At 42.3% G+C, this 18,703-nt stretch overlaps 1 protein-coding gene across 3 annotated transcripts; it reads right to left on the bottom strand.

Moving 5' to 3' along the window:
- Positions 1-756: 756 nt before the first annotated feature.
- Positions 757-17,532, bottom strand: LOC115116084 (YTH domain-containing family protein 1-like). 3 transcript variants are annotated; one of them, XM_029644569.2, is made up of 6 exons: positions 17,133-17,532; positions 16,387-16,411; positions 6,867-6,964; positions 4,241-5,866; positions 3,715-3,762; positions 757-3,575 (listed from the first exon to the last, which is right to left on the bottom strand). In XM_029644569.2, the coding sequence occupies exons 1-6, from the start codon at positions 17,157-17,159 to the stop codon at positions 3,546-3,548; spliced, it is 1,854 nt and encodes a 617-aa protein (XP_029500429.1). In that variant the 5' UTR covers positions 17,160-17,532; the 3' UTR covers positions 757-3,545. The 3 variants fall into 3 exon arrangements, with proteins under 3 accessions (XP_029500429.1, XP_029500428.1, XP_029500430.1); XM_029644568.2 differs by having other exon boundaries at positions 4,232-5,866; positions 17,133-17,531; XM_029644570.2 differs by having other exon boundaries at positions 4,232-5,866; positions 6,885-6,964; positions 17,133-17,531.
- Positions 17,533-18,703: the final 1,171 nt, after the last annotated feature.

The raw sequence follows: 18,703 nt of genomic DNA, 5'->3' as shown, positions 1-18,703 counted from the left end.
TAACACATCCTTATCCGGCAGATCAGAATCCCATTCTTACATTCCCATTCCTGATTAAAGGTCAGATTGGATTAACACATCCTTATCCGACAGATCAGAATCCCATTCTTACATTCCCTGATTAAAGGTCAGATTGGATTAACACATCCTTATCCGGCAGATCAGAATCCCATTCTTACATTCCCTGATTAAAGGTCAGATTGGATTAACACATCCTTATCCGCCAGATCAGAATCCCATTCTTACATTCCCTGATTAAAGGTCAGATTGGATTAACACATCCTTATCCGGCAGATCAGAATCCCATTCTTACATTCCCTGATTAAAGGTCAGATTGGATTAACACATCCTTATCCGACAGATCAGAATCCCATTCTTACATTCCCTGATTAAAGGTCAGATTGGATTAACACATCCTTATCCGCCAGATCAGAATCCCATTCTTACATTCCCTGATTAAAGGTCAGATTGGATTAACACATCCTTATCCGCAAGATCAGAATCCCATTCTTACATTCCCTGATTAAAGGTCAGATTGGATTAACACATCCTTATCCGCAAGATCAGAATCTCATTCTTACGTTTTCAAAAAACGAAATTCTAACATTTAATACTATCCAATCGGGTAACTTTTGAAAAACCGTCCCCTGAAGACCTTTCTGGAACATGGAAGGAAAAACAAAACAGAATCACTGTCAAGTTAACAGAAGTAGTGTTTTCAGAATGATCAACAGTAATGACGAGATTAAGACAAAGTGATTGTTGCTAAATATACAGTTTATTAAGGCTTGATTTTTTTCTAAAGGAAAAAATATAATAAACCAAGATAGAGCTTTCAAAACCTTACAGGTTGATCCCACTGATATAGCTAAAGTGGTTTACTTGCAAGTCTATACAATAATTAATTGTATTAATATTTGTTTTATATCACGTCATTATTCCTTTAGTGTAGTAGACATATCCTTTATTTTAGAACCATACACATGGCCCTCTATTGCAGCAAACAACTCGACACGTGCATGTAAGTCCTGAACTATAGGCATCACATCCATTTCATGCTTCTTGACCGAAAGAAAAACAGCAATGTCTATAATCTCAAGTGGCTTCCTCCACTTGTCTCCTTTCCTTCATCTATACTGGTGTGAAAGACAACTTGTGGAAGAAAACACCATAGAAATCACCCACCCCATATGGCTTTAACTCCATTTTCACATTACTGCAGATGGAGGAGAGGAAGGAAGCCCCTTAAGACTATTGAGATGCACCCGGACATCCCCTGTACGAAGTCAAAGGTCATGTCTCCAGACATACAGGGGCTACACTACACCGGCCAGGGAAAAGAGCAGCTACGCAACATCTGAGACTGGGCTGTGGTGATACACAAACATCCAGCAAGTCTGGAACTGATCCAGGCACATGGCAAGAAACAACGCTGTTACAACTCCATGAACACAAAAGATGCGGGTTCACACTCATGTACAGCAGTGGAGGCTGGTGGAAGGAGCTATAGGAGGACGGGCTCATTGTAATGGCTGGAATGGAATCAATAGAACGATATCAAACATATTGAAACCACGTTGGACTCCGTTCCAGTTATTTTAATTCCAGCCACTACAATGAGCCCGTCCTCCTATAGCTCCTCCACTGATGTGCAGTAAGAGTGAGGGACAGCATTCACATCCATGTCTCTCTCTTGCTCACACACACTGTGATGTCACAGAATTCCAGGTTTAATGCTCAAGTCAGAATAAACCTACAACACAAGAGAGTGGACTGAATGGCACACAGAACAGTTTCTACCCAGTCTCTCTGTGCAGAATGGGAATCCAGCATGTCTGAGATCAGTAAGAGAACAAAGGAAATACTGCTGTACTGTCAATAAAGGAACTGTACTGGAAAGAAATCGTTGTGCCAACCATTACTCAAAAGGGTTGTATAGTGTTTAACCACAATGTAATCAAGGTTACCAGACTGTGATTGCAGCCTGCATGATTGCACATTGTGGGCTATTAATTAGGGATAATTGGGATAATTGTTTATCATTCAATGTTCAACCACCAATCAATCTTGATGGATAGATAATTCCTGATACCACTGACTTATTTTCAATGACTTTGACCAACAAAAAACACAGAAACCATATTTAGTTCTTATTTGTTTTCTTACTCTTGATAGTAAATCAGTTGCTCATTTCAGGTCATCTCCATGACTACAGGCTCCTAAGTTAAATCTTAGCATTAACAAGAACATGAGATTTACAGAAAAAACACATTTTGAGAAGAAAGTCAAACAAAACAACAGATTAAGACAGATTTATGATGAACGGATAATTAACCCAAGTGATTTTTCCAAATAGAGAAACAATTCATTCATATATAGCAGTTACAGCACATCATTCCAACTATAAAATAATTCATTTAAAATGGTGAATGCTACATTTCTCTCAGACTGGCTTGAGTACGTGAACATAATCTCCTGATAATGACACAACTTCTTCAAGACAAATGTCATTTATCAAAACAAAGTGGAAGGGTGTTAGGGATGTAAAATAGTATAATTTTCAATTCAGATGGTGAGAGCTCCATCGTCGTGGAGGACACCCATCAGTTACTTCCTTCCCAGAGGCCTTTGCACACTTCCTCCTTTGAAATGTCCCAAGTCTGACTTCAGACTATCCCTGATTTCTCCAGCACTGTCAGTTAAAGATTCTTTTGACAAGTCATCAATAACTTGAAAACAAAATATTAAGGCTCCAGAAAAATCATCTTTCTGAACTGAAAATTGTCAGTAGTAAAGCCATAAAATATAGACTTTGTTGATCTTGAATGAAAAATAGATAAACCACTGAAGTCTCATTATCACACACAGTTCTAAGTCCGAACATTTTTTGCCTTTGGGATCCTCCAACCCTGTTGGCACAGTTAAACCTCTGAAGGATGACAACACCGCCCCCCAATGGACAAACAGGGGAAGGACACGGCAGTTCCTGATTGTACAGAAATATAAAGTGGCAGATATTCTCTCTTCTCCTTGGTGCTGTCAAACCCTGATTCAATTCGAGGAAGAGTTATTAGTGAGGGGCCAGGAGAGGTCAAAAACAAATCCAGGAAGAGTTATTAGGAGGGGCCAGGAGAGGTCAAAAACAAATCCAGGAAGAGTTATTAGGGAGGGGCCAGGAGAGGTCAAAAACAAATCCAGGAAGAGTTATTAGGGAGGGGTCAGGAGAGGTCAAAAACAAATCCAGTCTGACGAGAAAGAGTATATGGGAGAGAACGTAAAAAAACGAAGTCAACCAGAACTAAAACAATGCGATGGTGGTGGCTAGGTAATACATGAACTCAGCTTGTTATCCCTGCACAAGAGGTGATGGGTGGTACCTGGGGCCGGAAAGCGCAAGTCTCCACGGTGGTGGCAGAAATTCACCAGGATTAAATAGAAAAAAAAGAACTTTTTTTTTTTTTTTTTAAATATAATTTCTGAATTATTCTGTCTCTTAAATCGAATGTCCTAGTGTAACTGTTGATCAAGCCAAGGATAAATGTCTTCTACTGCTGTTTACTCCTGTTTTGGCGCTCCTGTGGGGAGACAAGAGAAGGACATGAATAACATTGAAAAACACAATCGAAACATCAGTGACCAAAATGTTCCTTCCACCCCTCGTCATCATAACAGTAATGTCAGATTCCTGTTGAGAGACAGAAAGTGGACATGTACCTGTTCCAGCCGAGAACGGTTCTGGATGGGTGCAGGCGGCTCAAAGGTCTGACAGCGGGAGTACAAGGAGAGAAGAGAAGTCAGTTAAACACACACACACACACACACACACCTCTTATGAAGAGGGCAATGAAATGATAGGCTCTATATCAGGGCTCTCCAAACCTGTTCCTAGAGAGCTACCGTCCTGTAGGTTTTCCCTCCAACCCTAATCTAGAGCACCCGATGCTAACAATTAGCTGGTTGATAAACTTAAAATCAGGTTAGTTACAACTGGGTTTGGAGTGAAAAGCTCCAAGACGGTAGCACTCCAGGAACAGGGTTGAGATCCCTGTTCTATGTACCAATGACATTCCATCTTCATATTCACCAAGATGATAACTAATGTCAATCAAATGTTTACCAACAACAAAGGATTGTATTTGAAACAAACACTTCTGTGAGGCAGGTTCTTTAGCATCCATAAAGCCTAGGAGTGGATGCACAGGATTTAACAAGACAAGTGTATCTAACACACCTTGCGTACCTCCTCCTCTTCCTCCTGCCTCTTCTCATAGTGGGAGAAGTCGTCGAAGATGGAGGTGGTGTGCTTGAAGCCCACGATGATCTTCATCACCTGCTTGGCCTTCTCCAGAGGGACCTCCTGAGTGTCCCGGGAGTTGGTCACCGGCTTGTTGTCGTTGTTCTCCAAGCGGATGTGGCGCAGCTGGCTGTTGGGCACGTCCTTAACAAACAGCCAGTCCACGTCAAACTTGCCCTTCCACTTGTCCTGCGCCCACACGCCGGCACTGGTCCCGTAGTCCACGGACGAGCGCATCTCGGCCACGCCGCAGAAGTGGCCGCTGCCGTTGACGCTGAACAGCAGGTAAACGGGTCCTTTGCCGTTGAGGCTGCGGAAGGCCCCGTCCAGGCGCTTGTTGCCGTGCTCGGTGCTGCACCAGATGGAGTACTTGATGGAACGGTGGATGTCGTCCTCAGAGTAGCTCTTGATGATGAACACACGGCCGTTCTTCAGGTTCCACTCAAACACCCTGGGGTTGTAGCTGTGGGCGGCACGCAGCTTCTCCAACACCGGGTGGTTTTCCACTCCACCAGGGACCATACTGGCAGAACCAGGGGGACCGCCATTACCCCCGCTGACTATGCCAATCATACTGCTACCGTCCATGCCGGCCCCTCCTTGTCCGTATCCAAGGTTACGGTTGCGCGGGGCAACCCAACGGGTCTGGGGAGGTGGGGGTTGGGTCTGGTGTTGGTAGGGTTGAGGAGGGTGCTGGTGGTGTAAGGCCATGGGCTGCATTTGCTGCTGCAGCAGGGACTGGGGAGGGGGCTGCATGGGGTTCTGCTGCATGGGGGTCTGGGGCTGCATGGGGTGGCCATGGGGCATGCTCATAGCCTGCTGCTGCTGCATGGGGGCTTGGGCCACTTTATTCATAGGCCCCTTGTTGTCCCAAGTGCCAATGTCCATGTTGTGTTTGATGGGCGGAGGGGGCAGGGTTCCCCCAGGGCTGGGCATCCCTAGTTTCACCTTGGTCTTCAGCTGCTGGGGTTTGGCCGGCTTACTAGCGATGGCCGCCCAGGAGGCGGGCTTCGGCGGGGGCATACCGATGGACGTACCCCCGTTCCCCTGTGCCACAACCGGCGGTCCACCAATCACAGAGCCCACAGCCTTGATTCCTGACCCCTGGCCTGTGAGGTCACCACCGATCTTCAGGCCCACCATGCCCTGCTCCAGGCTGTTCATGCCAGGGGCCTTGTTGAGGGTGTCGCTATGGAAGCCTGTCTGGCCGTCAGGCACCAGTGTGCCACCCAGGGAGCTGGGAGGGTAGCTATAGCTGCCACCGTAGGCTGAGCTCTGAGTCTGCTGGCCCTGGGAGCCACTGGTGCCCCAGGCGGAGAAGGTCGGGTTCTCAGGGAAAAAGTTAAAGCGGTGGGGGTAGATGCTGCTGCCAAGCCCTCCAGGCTGGCCAAACACGGTGTCGGGCATGAAGTGGTGGTCTCCATTGCTCAAGGGTCCGTAGGGGGTGAGGTAAGGGATTGGGGGGTCTCCACCGGTGGACCAGGGGGCCTCACTGAGGGGGTAGGGGAAGCCGATGGAGGGGGCGTAGTAGCTGGACAGGTAGGGGTCGGTCATGGACTGGTAGCTGCTGTTCTGTGGAGGTAGAACAATTACAATAATCTATACCCGTTATGTAAAAAGTTGTTTCATTAGTATTTTGGTGTTTGCTTCACATTATGCAGCACTAATAAACAGTTAATCACAAAACACTCAGCTAGTAAATGGAAAGAACATGGACCCAGAAGGCCAAAACTGGGGGTTAAAATAATGGCAATGATGAGAAAGTAATACCAAAAATTTAATTTTGCAAAGGCAGATTTGTTCTGTGAGAGGAGCAAAATGAGGCCCTCACTGGAAACAATCTATCGCCCTTCAACAAACAAAGTCATGAGATATTTCTGGCATCCATTTTAAATTAAAAACTAAGAGAATAGAGGGTACAAGTTAGAAGGCCACATTTAGCAACTAAAAATAAAAACATAAAACGCTATCATCTTCTGCATATCAACCGTCTTGCCCTCTACTAAGTGAAAAGCTAGGTGACAATTACATTCCATTAGGATTCACGTGAGGAAATAATGTCAGCGTCATTTGGGCATAGAGAAATTCCATCTTTCAAGACACTTCAATCTTAATATGCAATACCCGACCCTGAGCTTTCTTCTTCTGGAAACAGCTGAGAATTTTGATCCACTGAAAACCAACTGGAAAATGTAGGCCTAGACCAGGTATATTCAACTCTTACCCTACCAGGTCCCGAGGACAGCTGCTTTTCTGTTCTACCTGATAATAATTCTACCCACCTGGTGTCCCAGGACTGAATAAGTCCCCGATTAGAGGGAACAATGGGAAAAAGCAGTGGAACTGGCTTTGAGTCCCAGATTTGAATTTGAGGGACCTAGCCTATGTTGGGGAAATCTGAAACCTTGATATAATAACCCATCACTTAAAATCAGTCTGATACAAATGGAGACCAACTCTTCCAACTGCAGCTTCAACACACAAACTTGCCACCCCCCCGTCATGTAAATTCAGAATTGAATAATAAGAAAATGTAAACATTATCCCATGAAAGACTGGTTAGCATTATCACCTGCGGCCAGTCACGCACCTGGGTTGATTGGCCAGTGAGGTACGGCTCAAAGTCATTGTCGTGGACAGTCTCCTTCTGATGCAGCGAACCATTTTGCACTGAAACGACAACACAGGAGTTAGGATTTTTGGCAAAAAGAAAATCAGGAATGATTTCTATCTCAACAATAACAGGTGAGTGGCAATGCACTGTCAGTTCAGTGAAGGGCATTTGGAAGTGTGCTTAGTAGGCAGCCTTAACACTGACACTCAGCATGCGCGTGTGGTGTCATCCTCCACAAATAACCTGCCTGCATCATCGTGATATGACTGACAGCCACCTGGCACTTGCTAGGAGACCCGTCATATCCTGGAAGTGAATCAGGCAGTGACCTACACCCCTCCAGCAGTGTCAGTATGAGTCAAGGCCTGTGCTGTGTGTCACTGCCTGATTGCCTCAATGTCTAACACACAATTAAAGGCTAGTCACAACACCAATCAACGTCACAGCCTACCAGCAGTGAATAATCAGCGAGTCACTAAAATGTGCGTGTGTAGAGAATTTGAGGCTGGTTTGCATACATATATTCTGAATAATATCTGGTGTGCAGTCTAAGTTTGTATGTTAAAGTCAACTCACCCAGAAAGTATGGCAAAATGTTAGCTAATAAATCAGCTGGAATTGTGCACAACAACTTCCAGCAATAATCTATGGCAAACAAATGTAGAATAGGCTGTTGACTATTGTTTAGCTAACTGACATGCAAAAGGTACCAGGCTAGATACTCTCTTCAGCTAGGCCGACACTATCTAGATCAGATAGGTGTCCCGTGAGGTGAAGCTGTAACTGTGTGCTGGGGACTAGAGACCACCAGTGCAGATCAAAAATGTACCCCAAGTAGCTAGCTACTCTAAGAAGAAAAAAAAGTTGAAAAAAGGTTATTGGGCTGTCCTTGTGGGTTCCTGAGGGCTATCCTACGAAGCAAGCTATATCTACTCAGGGTTTTCTAAAGCTAACCAGCTTCAGTTAGCTTCACATTCCAGCTCAGGCTTCACCCGTACTATGAGAGTGGACGTTGCTCTTCCGCCTGCTGCTAACTCTAGCAGGCCTGTAACTGTGCGTGCATGTCACACATACCTAGTTGAACAACAAAATCTTCATTGAGACAATGCTGAAACATCAAATCAGACTTTTATATTTAACATATTGTTAATGCTGACTTCGGTGTGCTCATCAATGCACAACCACATGCACCTTCCCCCCCCCACTCGTATCGATTAAATAATTGTTTTAAGTCATACAAAAGTGTTACTGTGCTAAAAGTCACAAATGCATTCTGTCATTACTAAATGTGTAATGTGATAATGTTAAAATACCAACAATGTGTTATTATTAAAATATTTAAAATCAGTTGTCCTTTGCAAGATGGAGAGAATCTGATTTTTATTGATCCTCAACTCGTGGCCCAGTCATTTAATTCAGGCTATGCGGAGATAGCCGTGAGTTAGCCTGCCCCAGAGCAAGTTAGATCTGAAGGACTCGTTGCCATAGAAATGTGGCTGGCTAAAAGGTAAGAGGCTTTTGTTAAGAGCCACGCATTGATTGTGGTCCGGTTTTGGAAACATAAGGAACGCATCTTTCATCAGCAAGAATATAAAAATATATATATATATATATATTAAAAAAAGTTAATTACTACACACATTTATAGGGTTAGGGTTCCTACACGGCCATATCTCCATGTAACACTGCTTGTTTACAGAAAACAGATGGAAGATAGTAGACAACCTGTTCTAATTAGCTAACACCTGTGCATAAACAGAAGACTGATGCCACAAACATGTTGTCACTGAAAAACAGTGCCGAGGGATTAAAACGAAATGTTGGTTATTTTGAGTTTTTTAAACAACTAATTTACCAATGTAGGCTCAATTATTTAAATTCCATTTCATTCAGAGGTTTTCTGTGAACTCAATACACAGTTTCTCTAGAGATAAATCGGATCAAGCCCATTGTGCGATGTAATATAGAGTTATAATTTCCAACAGGCCAATATTCAACAGTTTAGCGCAGAAAACATGGTAATTAGGTACAATGACCATAATCCATTGCGTGCCTACTTATCCAGTCTGTGTGGGGCTGACACGGAGAGGGAGAGAAGAGGCAGAAGACGCACAATCGAGAGGGTCTCTCTACCTGATAATACATGATCTAAGTGATTTATAGTTGGTATTCAGGAGTCATAAGTATGCCTAATTTACTTTGAACACTACAATTGTTATTGTCAGACAGCAGCTCTGAGATTAATTGGAATGAAAGTCATCAAATAAAACAAATGCAATATACACAAGTGAAATATTTGAAAGTACATGCATCTCTGCATGTCTGGCAGACATATCAGTGTGGATGACGGATCACCACCTCAAGCTGAACCTCGGCAAGACGGAGCTGCTCTTCCTCCCGGGGAAGGACTGCCCGTTCCATGATCTCGCCATCACGGTTGACAACTCCATTGTGTCCTCCTCCCAGAGCGCTAAGAACCTTGGCGTGATCCTGGACAACACCCTGTCGTTCTCAACTAACATCAAGGCGGTGGCCCGTTCTTGTAGGTTCATGCTCTACAACATCCGCAGAGTACGACCCTGCCTCACACAGGAAGCAGCGCAGGTCCTAATCCAGGCACTTGTCATCTCCCGTCTGGATTACTGCAACTCGCTGTTGGCTGGGCTCCCTGCCTGTGCCATTAAACCCCTACAACTCATCCAGAACGCCGCAGCCCGTCTGGTGTTCAACCTTCCCAAGTTCTCTCACGTCACCCCGCTCCTCCGCTCTCTCCACTGGCTTCCAGTTGAAGCTCGCATCCGCTACAAGACCATGGTGCTTGCCTACGGAGCTGTGAGGGGAACGGCACCTCAGTACCTCCAGGCTCTGATCAGGCCCTACACCCAAACAAGGGCACTGCGTTCATCCACCTCTGGCCTGCTCGCCTCCCTACCACTGAGGAAGTACAGTTCCCGCGCAGCTCAGTCAAAACTGTTCGCTGCTCTGGCCCCACAATGGTGGAACAAACTCCCTCACGACGCCAGGACAGCGGAGTCAATCACCACCTTCCGGAGACACCTGAAACCCCACCTCTTTCAGGAATACCTAGGATAGGATAAAGTAATCCTTCTCACCCCCCCCTTAAAAGATTTAGATGCACTATTGTAAAGTGGCTGTTCCACTGGATGTCTTAAGGTGAACGCACCAATTTGTAAGTCGCTCTGGATAAGAGCGTCTGCTAAATGACTTAAATGTAATGTAATGTAAATAAATGGTTAAGTAGGGGATAAACGCCAACGTTCTGTACATTACCTTGGAAATAATGGACGATGCAGCGGGACGAGGCAGAGCAGAGTCCCTTTGTAGAGTTCATTTTCCCAAGGTAATGTACAGAACAGAAGTGTTTATCCCACTGATACCAGAGTTGCCAAAGAAAACAATGTGAAAGCACACAGACTAGAGGTCAACAGATTAATTAGGGCCAATTTTAAGTTTTCATAACAATTGGTAATCGGCATTTCTGGACGCTGATTATATTGCAATCCACGAGGAGACTGCGTGGCAGGCTGACCACCTGTTACGCGAGTGCAGCAAGGGGCCATGGTAAGTTGCTAGCGAGCATTAAACTTATCTTATAAAAAAATTATCTTAACATAATCACTAGTTAACTACACATGGTTGATGATATTACTAGTTAACTAGCTTGTATTGCATATAATCAATGTGGTGCCTGAAATTGTGTCACTTCTCTTGTGTTCATGTCTAAGCAGAATCAGGGTATATGCAGCAGTTTGGGCAGTCTGGCTCGTTGCGAACTGTGTGAAGACCATTTCTTCCTAACAAAGACCGTAATTAATTTCCCAGAATTTTACATAATTATGACATAACATTGAAGGTTGTGCAATGTAACAGCAATATTTAGACTTGGGGATGCCACCCATTCGATAAAAATACGTAACGGTTCCGTATTTCACTAAAATAATAAACGTTTTGTTTTCGAAATTATAGTTTACGGATTTGACCATATTAATGACCAAAGGCTCATATTTCTGTGTGTTTATTATAATTAAGTCTATGATTTGATATTTGATAGAGCAGTCTGACTGAGCGGTAGTAGGCAGCAGCAGGCTCGTAAGCATTCATTCTAACAGCACTTTCCTGCATTTGCCAGCAGCTCTTTGCAATGCTTGAAGCACACCACGGTTTATGACTTCAAGCCTATCAACTCCAGAGATTAGGCTGGCAATACTAAAGTGCCTATAAGAACATCCAAAAGTCGAGGTATATGAAATACAAATGGTATAGAGAGAAATAGTCCTATAATAACTACAACCTAAAACTTCTTAACTGGGAATATTGAAGACTCATGTTAAAAGGAACCACCAGCTTTCATATGTTCTCATGTTCTGAGCAAGGAACTCGCTAGCTTTTTTACATAGCACATATTGCACTTTTACTTTCTTCTCCAACAATATGTTTTTGCATTATTTAAACCAAATTGAACATATTTAATTATTTGAGAATAAATGGATTTTATGTATTATATTAGGTTAAAATAAAAGTGTTCACTGTTCATTCAGTATTGTTGTAATTGTCATTATTACAAATATATATAAAAATTGGCATCGTCTTTTTTTGGTCCTCCAATAAATCGGAACCGGCGTTGAAAAATCATAAAATCGGTCAACCTCTAACATAAACGGTAGAAATACTGATTTTTGTTGATTATTTCATTTTTAGAAACAAATTCGTACTCATCTTTTGGTTGCGTGACCCAGTCCTTTGTTTGATTAGTTCGATATTTATGCAACCCAGATGTTTGTTCTTTATGTTCCGTTGTCATGCTCAGTGGCAACATTCTTATCCCTTGCTTGCTGCTAGCTAACCAACTAGCTACGGCTAGTCACTAATGAAATATTACTGGTCGCATACACATATTTAGCAGATGTTATTGCGGCTGTAGCGAAATGCTTGTTCCTAGCTCCAACAGTGCAGTAGTATCTAACTAAATGCTTGTTCCTAGCTCCAACAGTGCAGTAGTATCTAACTAAATGCTTGTTCCTAGCTCCAACAGTGCAGTAGTATCTAACTAAAATCTTGTTCCTAGCTCCAACAGTGCAGTAGTATCTAACTAAATGCTTGTTCCTAGCTCCAACAGTGCAGTAGTATCTAACTAAAATCTTGTTCCTAGCTCCAATAGTGCAGTAGTATCTAACTAAATGCTTGTTCCTAGCTCCAACAGTGCAGTAGTATCTAACTAAAATCTTGTTCCTAGCTCCAACAGTGCAGTAGTATCTAACTAAATGCTTGTTCCTAGCTCCAACAGTGCAGTAGTATCTAACTAAATGTTTGTTCCTAGCTCCAACAGTGCAGTAGTATCTAACTAAAATCTTGTTCCTAGCTCCAACAGTGCAGTAGTATCTAACTAAAATCTTGTTCCTAGCTCCAACAGTGCAGTAGTATCTAACTAAAATCTTGTTCCTAGCTCCAACAGTGCAGTAGTATCTAACTAAAATCTTGTTCCTAGCTCCAACAGTGCAGTAGTATCTAACTAAAATCTTGTTCCTAGCTCCAACAGTGCAGTAGTATCTAACAATACACACAAATCTAAAAGTAAAAAAATGGAATTAAGAAATATTAGGATGAGCAATGTTGACGCCGGAGTGTGTGTGTGAGAGATATATATATATATATATATATATCACACACACACACAAAAAAGTTTGGGGTCACTTAGAGAAGTCCTTGTTTTTTTGTCCATTAAAATAACATCAAATTGATCAGAAATACAGTGTAGACATTGTCAACTGGCAGCTTCACTAAATAGTACCCACAAAACACCAGTCTCAACGTCAACAGTGGAGAGGTGACTCCGGGATGCTGGCCTTCTTGGCAGAGTTGCAAAGAAAAAGCCATCTCAGACTGGCCAATAGAAAGAAAAGATTAAGATGGGCAAAAGAACACAGACACTGGACAGAGTAACTCTGCCTAGAAGGCCAGCATCCCGGAGTCACCTCTTTACTATTGACGTTGAGACTGGTGTTTTTTTGTGGATACTATTTAGTGAAGCTGCCAGTTGAGGACTTGTGAGGCATCCGTTTCTCAAACTAGACACTCTAATGTACTTGTCCTCTTGCTCTGTTGTGCACCGGGGCCCCCCACTCTTTCTATTCTGGTTAGAGCCAGTTTGTGCTGTTCTGTGAAGGGAGTAGTACACAGCGTTGTACAAGATCTTCAGTTTCTTGGCAATTTCTCGCATGTAATAGCCTTTATGTCTCAGAACAAGAATAGACTGCAGAGTTTCAGGAGAAAGTTATTTGTTTCTGGCCATTTTGAGCCTGTAATAAAACCCACAAATACTGACGATCCAGACATTCAACTAGTCTAAAGGCCAGTTTTATTTAATTTTTAAATCAGAACAACAATTTCAGCTGTGCTAACATAATGGCAAAAGGGTTTTCTAATGATCAATTAGCCTTTTAAAATGATAAACTTGGACTAGCTAACAACATGCTATTGGAACACAGGAGTGGTTTCTGATAATGGGCCTCTGTATGCCTACGTAGATATTCCTTCTTTTTTTTATCATCCGTTTCCAGCTACAATAGTCATTTACAATGTCTAAACTGTATTTCTGAGCAATTTGATGTCATTTTAAATGTTTTTGTCCATGTGCTTTTCTTTCAAAAACAAGGACATTTCTAAGTGACCCCAAACCTTTGACCGGTGGTTGTGTGTGTGTGATATATCTATGATGGGATGCATAGACATTATGTGGATAGAATATCTGAAGAATACTTAAGATCTATAATTTTATGTTCAGCAATAGTTTAATAGGATAGCCTTGACTAGAATACAGTATATTCATATGAAGTGGGTAAAACAGTATGTAAACATTATTAAAGTGACCAGTGTTCCATGTCTATGTACATAGCATAGCAGCCTCTAGGATGCAGGGTTGAGTAACCGGATGGTAGCCGGCCAGTGACATTGACTAAGTTCAGGGCAGGGTACTGGGTAGAGACCAGCTAGTGATGGCTTGGCGAGTCTCGTAGTCCCAGCGTTGATGTACCTGTACTGACCTTGCCTTCTGGATGATAGCGACTGCTGCAGCCAGAATAACAGCAAAGTTGATTCCGTTGCGTTTGTTTCAGCTGTTTATCCCATTTATACCACAGTTGCCAAAGAAAATACTAAGCACACATTTACCGGTAGAAAGAAAAACATTTTGTTTTTGTTTCTATAAGCAAATTAAGTCTCTCATATTTTGGTTGCTAGAGACCCAGTCGTTCGTTTGATATTTATGGACGCAACCCAGTCGTTTGTTCTTTATGTTCCGTTGCTATGCTTGTGGCGACATTGTTGTCCCTTGCTTGCTAGACAGCTAGCTATGGCTAACACAGTCACGACCTCTGCAGACAGAATAACGGCAAAGTAGCTGTTTTCTATTGATATTCAGTAGGATAAATCCATAACAATGACATGATAATGCCCAATGTTGCCTGTCATAGCAAGAAAAGTTTGCCTTCTCATCAGGAGACTTGAAACGGTTCATTGCGAGGAGATCGCATTGCATATCAAATACTAGGCTAGAAGCTAGATAAATAGTTTGTTGCTTAGCAAACCTGCCAATATGACAAAAGTCTAAAAAATGTTGCTGAAAACAGCTGGTGAAACTAGAAACATGAGAGGATTTGACAGCATAGCGCCACGTGTGTCATGACAGCAACAGTAGGCACCAGAGAAATTCATGTTCATCACTCACCGTGCTAGGTCATCAGATGCTCCAAAAAATATGTCTATGCACAAACAAATCAATGCTAGCTAAGTTTTCCTTGATGGACCTGTGTTTACAATGTATCCAATTTCAGTTGTGTAGCTGTTGGTTTAGCCTTTGTAACTTTGCAGAAAGTAAGGTCTGCATGTTTTTATTTCACCTTTATTTAACTAGGCAAACCAGTTAAGAACAAATGATTATTTTACAATGACAGCCTACCCAGTCCAAACCCTCTCCTAAACCGGACGGCGCTGGGCCTATTGTTCACCACCCTATGGGACTCCCGATCACAGCCGGTTGTGGTACAGCCTAGGATTGAACCAGGGTCTGTAGTGACACGTCTAGCACTGAAATGCAGTGCGCCGTAGACCGCTGCGCCACGCACAGCGTTGTGTGTCATGATTGCAAGGTATCCCGATATCTTTTCCAACTGTCCCATTACCTGGTTTTCATGTCCATTCTAGAATGCCCTTCTAGCCAATTAGAAACAAGTATCCAAGGGGCATGGTATATGGCCAATATACCACGGCTAAGGGCTGTTCCTATTCACGATACAATGTGGAATGTGGAGTGCCTGGACACAGCCCTTAGTCGTGGTATATTGGCCATATATCACAAACCCAGAGGTGCCTTATTGCTATTATCAACTGGTTGCCAACGTAATTGGAGAAGTAAAAATGTTGTCATACCTGTGGTATATGGTCTGATATACCACGACTGTCAGCCAATCAGCATTCAGGGCTCAAACCCCCCAGTTTGTAATAAGTGATAAGCAGTAACAGGAAGTCACTACCATATCTTTTCCAACTGTCCCAATATATTTTCCAACTGTCCCATTATCTAGTTTAAAATGCCCTTTAAGCAAATCAGAAACGAGTCTGCAACAATGCTGTGGTATAAGATCTATTATAAACTGGGTGGTTTGAGCCCTGAATGCTGATTGGCTGACAGCCATGGTATATCAGATCATATACCACGGGTATGACAAAACATTTTTACTGCTCTAATTACTTATTGGCTGGTAACCAGCCAATACACCACGCTGCGTCATGCCTAAGAACAGCCCTTATCCGTGGTATATTTGCCATATACCATACCACCTCCTTGGGCCTTATTGCTTAAATTAGTAGTAAAGGGAAGTCACTACCATCAACGGTCCTTTATTAATTGTTCTACATTACATGTTATAGCATTCAACCCACTTAATGCATTGTGCATTTATTGTTTACAGTAATAATTCAAACGGATATCCGTGATTCTTTTTTAATAATCGACACTAAACCGAACTCAAAGCACTAATTGCTCAGCACTACAAATACTGTGGGCTGCAACTCTGTTAAAGCAGCATAGGCCTACAGTAAGTTTGCATTTGTGAATTTATTTTGATGTAATATGAAAGTAGAGGGCTTGATGTTTCTAGAACCATACCGCAATTGAGAATCAATTCACAATTATAATTTTGCTGTCAGAACCAATTCGCTTTTCCTAACATATCATGTAAGGATAACGTTAGGCTCTGATAGTCCATTATTGGGCTAACCCAAAGGGATTCTACAAAAAGTTATCCCACCGGGACAGCCAAAGACCCCTTTTAGGTTCTAGCTAGGTAGAACCTTTTTCCCCCCTAAAACTGCAGCTAAATATACGGCTGTTTTTCTTTTGGTTATAGATAGGCCTATTTGATAGATACGTGTTATCTATGTGAAATGCAATGATTCTTACCTTTAGATGCTTGTCCCTTTGATCTCTGCATCCCCATTGGATCACGCCGGGAATAAAAGAAAACATGCATGTTAGCCAAAGGGAGCTTCACCATACATTACCTACCTAGCTAACTGGGCCTATCCGCTGGCTAGCTAGTTAACTAGCTGACAAGTGTCTAACCATGATCAGACTAACATTGGCTAGCTAAAAGTTCTGGCTAGCTAGCTACGTAACACCATGGGAAAATCCCATCAGTGAGTTGGTCAGCTAGCTTTTTGGCTAAACGCATAGCTTAAATATGACTAACAAGATCATCAAGCAACGATGTAACGTTGCAAGATAGCTAGTTAACTTACTAACTAGCTACGCCCATTTAGCCAACTAACTAGCTAACGTTAACCAATGATCCATTTAAATATTAGCTTATCAGGTTAGTTAACCCCGGATTTCTAAACAAGAGTTGGCTAGCTAGCAGGTTAGCGAGATGTTAGCTACCTAGCCAACATTACTTCGCTAGCAAATAGTTTGCTTAACGTTAACGTTAGCTACTTGTTTGCCCTCAAACATCGTACAGTAAAACTATGCAAATATGTCGTCGCAAAACGTCCTTCGTTTGAACAAACCGGTTAGTTAGCTTGCCAACAAACCGCCTGGCACAATTAAATTAGTTTGAAACGTAGCTAACGTTACCTGGCTAAGTAAGGTTAATTAGCTAACTAACATATTTACTGCACGGCGACATGCATCGTCCTGCCTAACGTTACCTGAGGGTCAATGCTTGTGGCAGACATAATTCATTAAGCAAGTCCCTGGATTCGCACGGAGCCTAGCAGGTCAGTGTATCTGATGCTCCGGTTTTCGATGGTTCCTAGCTCAGTTAGCTGGCTAGGCTAGCTAAAGTGTTTTTCCACTGCTTGTATCCCCAGATCAACTCCCACAGTGCAAGTATCTTATCCGGTCCGCTCGGATTCAATGTCCAAGCTTAAATAATTCGGGATAATATTTCTAGATCTCCACAGAATATTGTTTTTGGATCCGGTACAATCTGTCCACAGTTAAATCTTTTACGTCTTTTTTTTCACTCCAGAGATCCCTCCACAGTTCGCGTGCAGCACTTCCCCCAATGGCTGTTCTATCCCATTGGTTCTAGACTGAGCTTTACGACAACGACACTGGGTTTCTTGAAAGGTGAGTGGCCCTGCACACAGTGGGGCAACGATATTTGGCTTTCCCATGGATCTGATCCGCTGGTGTCCCTACAATGAAAAATACATTTGGTGGTAATATTCTAAACTCGGAATGTGACCCCTTTGGTCACTTTATTTGTCTTATGATCAGGTACAGTTACTCATTACTGTAAACTTCTACGGGTACAACACCAAACATGAGAATGATGAACTGCTTGAATCTACAGAGAAACATATACTTCATTGGTTATCTAAATTTCCCAATTCGTTATTATTCATAGGAGGGGTCTTTAACATTACTATAGATAATTCAACTGATAGATGGCCCCCTGGTAGACCAACCTATCAGAATTTGGGTTTAATACTTTTTATGGAAAAGTTTGATCATACTGATATATGGAGAGAGAGGTTTCCGGCCAACAGATCACCTGGAGTAACAAAACAGGTTACAGACAATCCCGAATAGATTGTTGTCTTTTATCCAAATGTATTGATAGTGAGTGTGTTACTACAAATATTTGTACTACTCCCCTCATAGGGTCATTTACATTGATATCAAAATATTTACCCCTGATACAAACCTTGGTAGAGCATCCTACTGGAAGCTAAATAGCTCATTATTAAATAATGATATAATTACATTTGAGGTTAAAGATCTGCTCTCACACTTTTGGGAAAGGGCTTGTGAAGAAAAATCTTATTGCAAGAACTGGGAGCTCTTTAAATTTGAGGTGTCCAAATACCTTAGAAAATATGGTAGTAATCTTGCTAAGACCAGAAGAGCTGAGGAGGAAAAGGTGATCATTAAGATAACTTCTCTTTCTCAGAGGTCCTCAGCCAACCTCTCGGGGGAGGAAAAGATGGAACTAATTGAGTTACAAAATAAACTGGATAATATATATAAATTAAAAGCAGAAGGAGCCTTTATTAGATCTATGAAAAAATGGATTGAGGAGGGAGAACAGAATTCATCCTATTTCTTTAGACTTGAGAAAGGTCATTCTAAAAATAACACTATCCATAAGTTAAACATTGATGGTGTTATTACAGATGACCAAAAATTAATTGCTAAATACTGTAGCAATTTTTTTTTACAGAAAATGATATAGCTCTACGTACTGTGAGGAATCCACAGATATGTTTTTTAA

This window comes from Oncorhynchus nerka, linkage group LG20 (genome assembly GCF_034236695.1).
Source record: "Oncorhynchus nerka isolate Pitt River linkage group LG20, Oner_Uvic_2.0, whole genome shotgun sequence".
Lineage (NCBI taxonomy): Eukaryota > Metazoa > Chordata > Actinopteri > Salmoniformes > Salmonidae > Oncorhynchus > Oncorhynchus nerka.
This window is presented reverse-complemented; position numbering and strand designations above follow the sequence as displayed.

Excerpts from the sequence above, each read along its gene's own strand:
- LOC115116084 (XM_029644568.2), bottom strand. The coding sequence starts at position 17,159 with ATGTCTGCCACAAGCATTGACCCTCAG. Across the intron at positions 6,965-16,386 it reads AAAGGGACAAGCATCTAAAG|TGCAAAATGGTTCGCTGCAT; the intron begins GTAAGAATCATT and ends TTGTCGTTTCAG. Across the intron at positions 5,867-6,866 it reads AGGTGCGTGACTGGCCGCAG|AACAGCAGCTACCAGTCCAT; the intron begins GTGATAATGCTA and ends CTACCTCCACAG.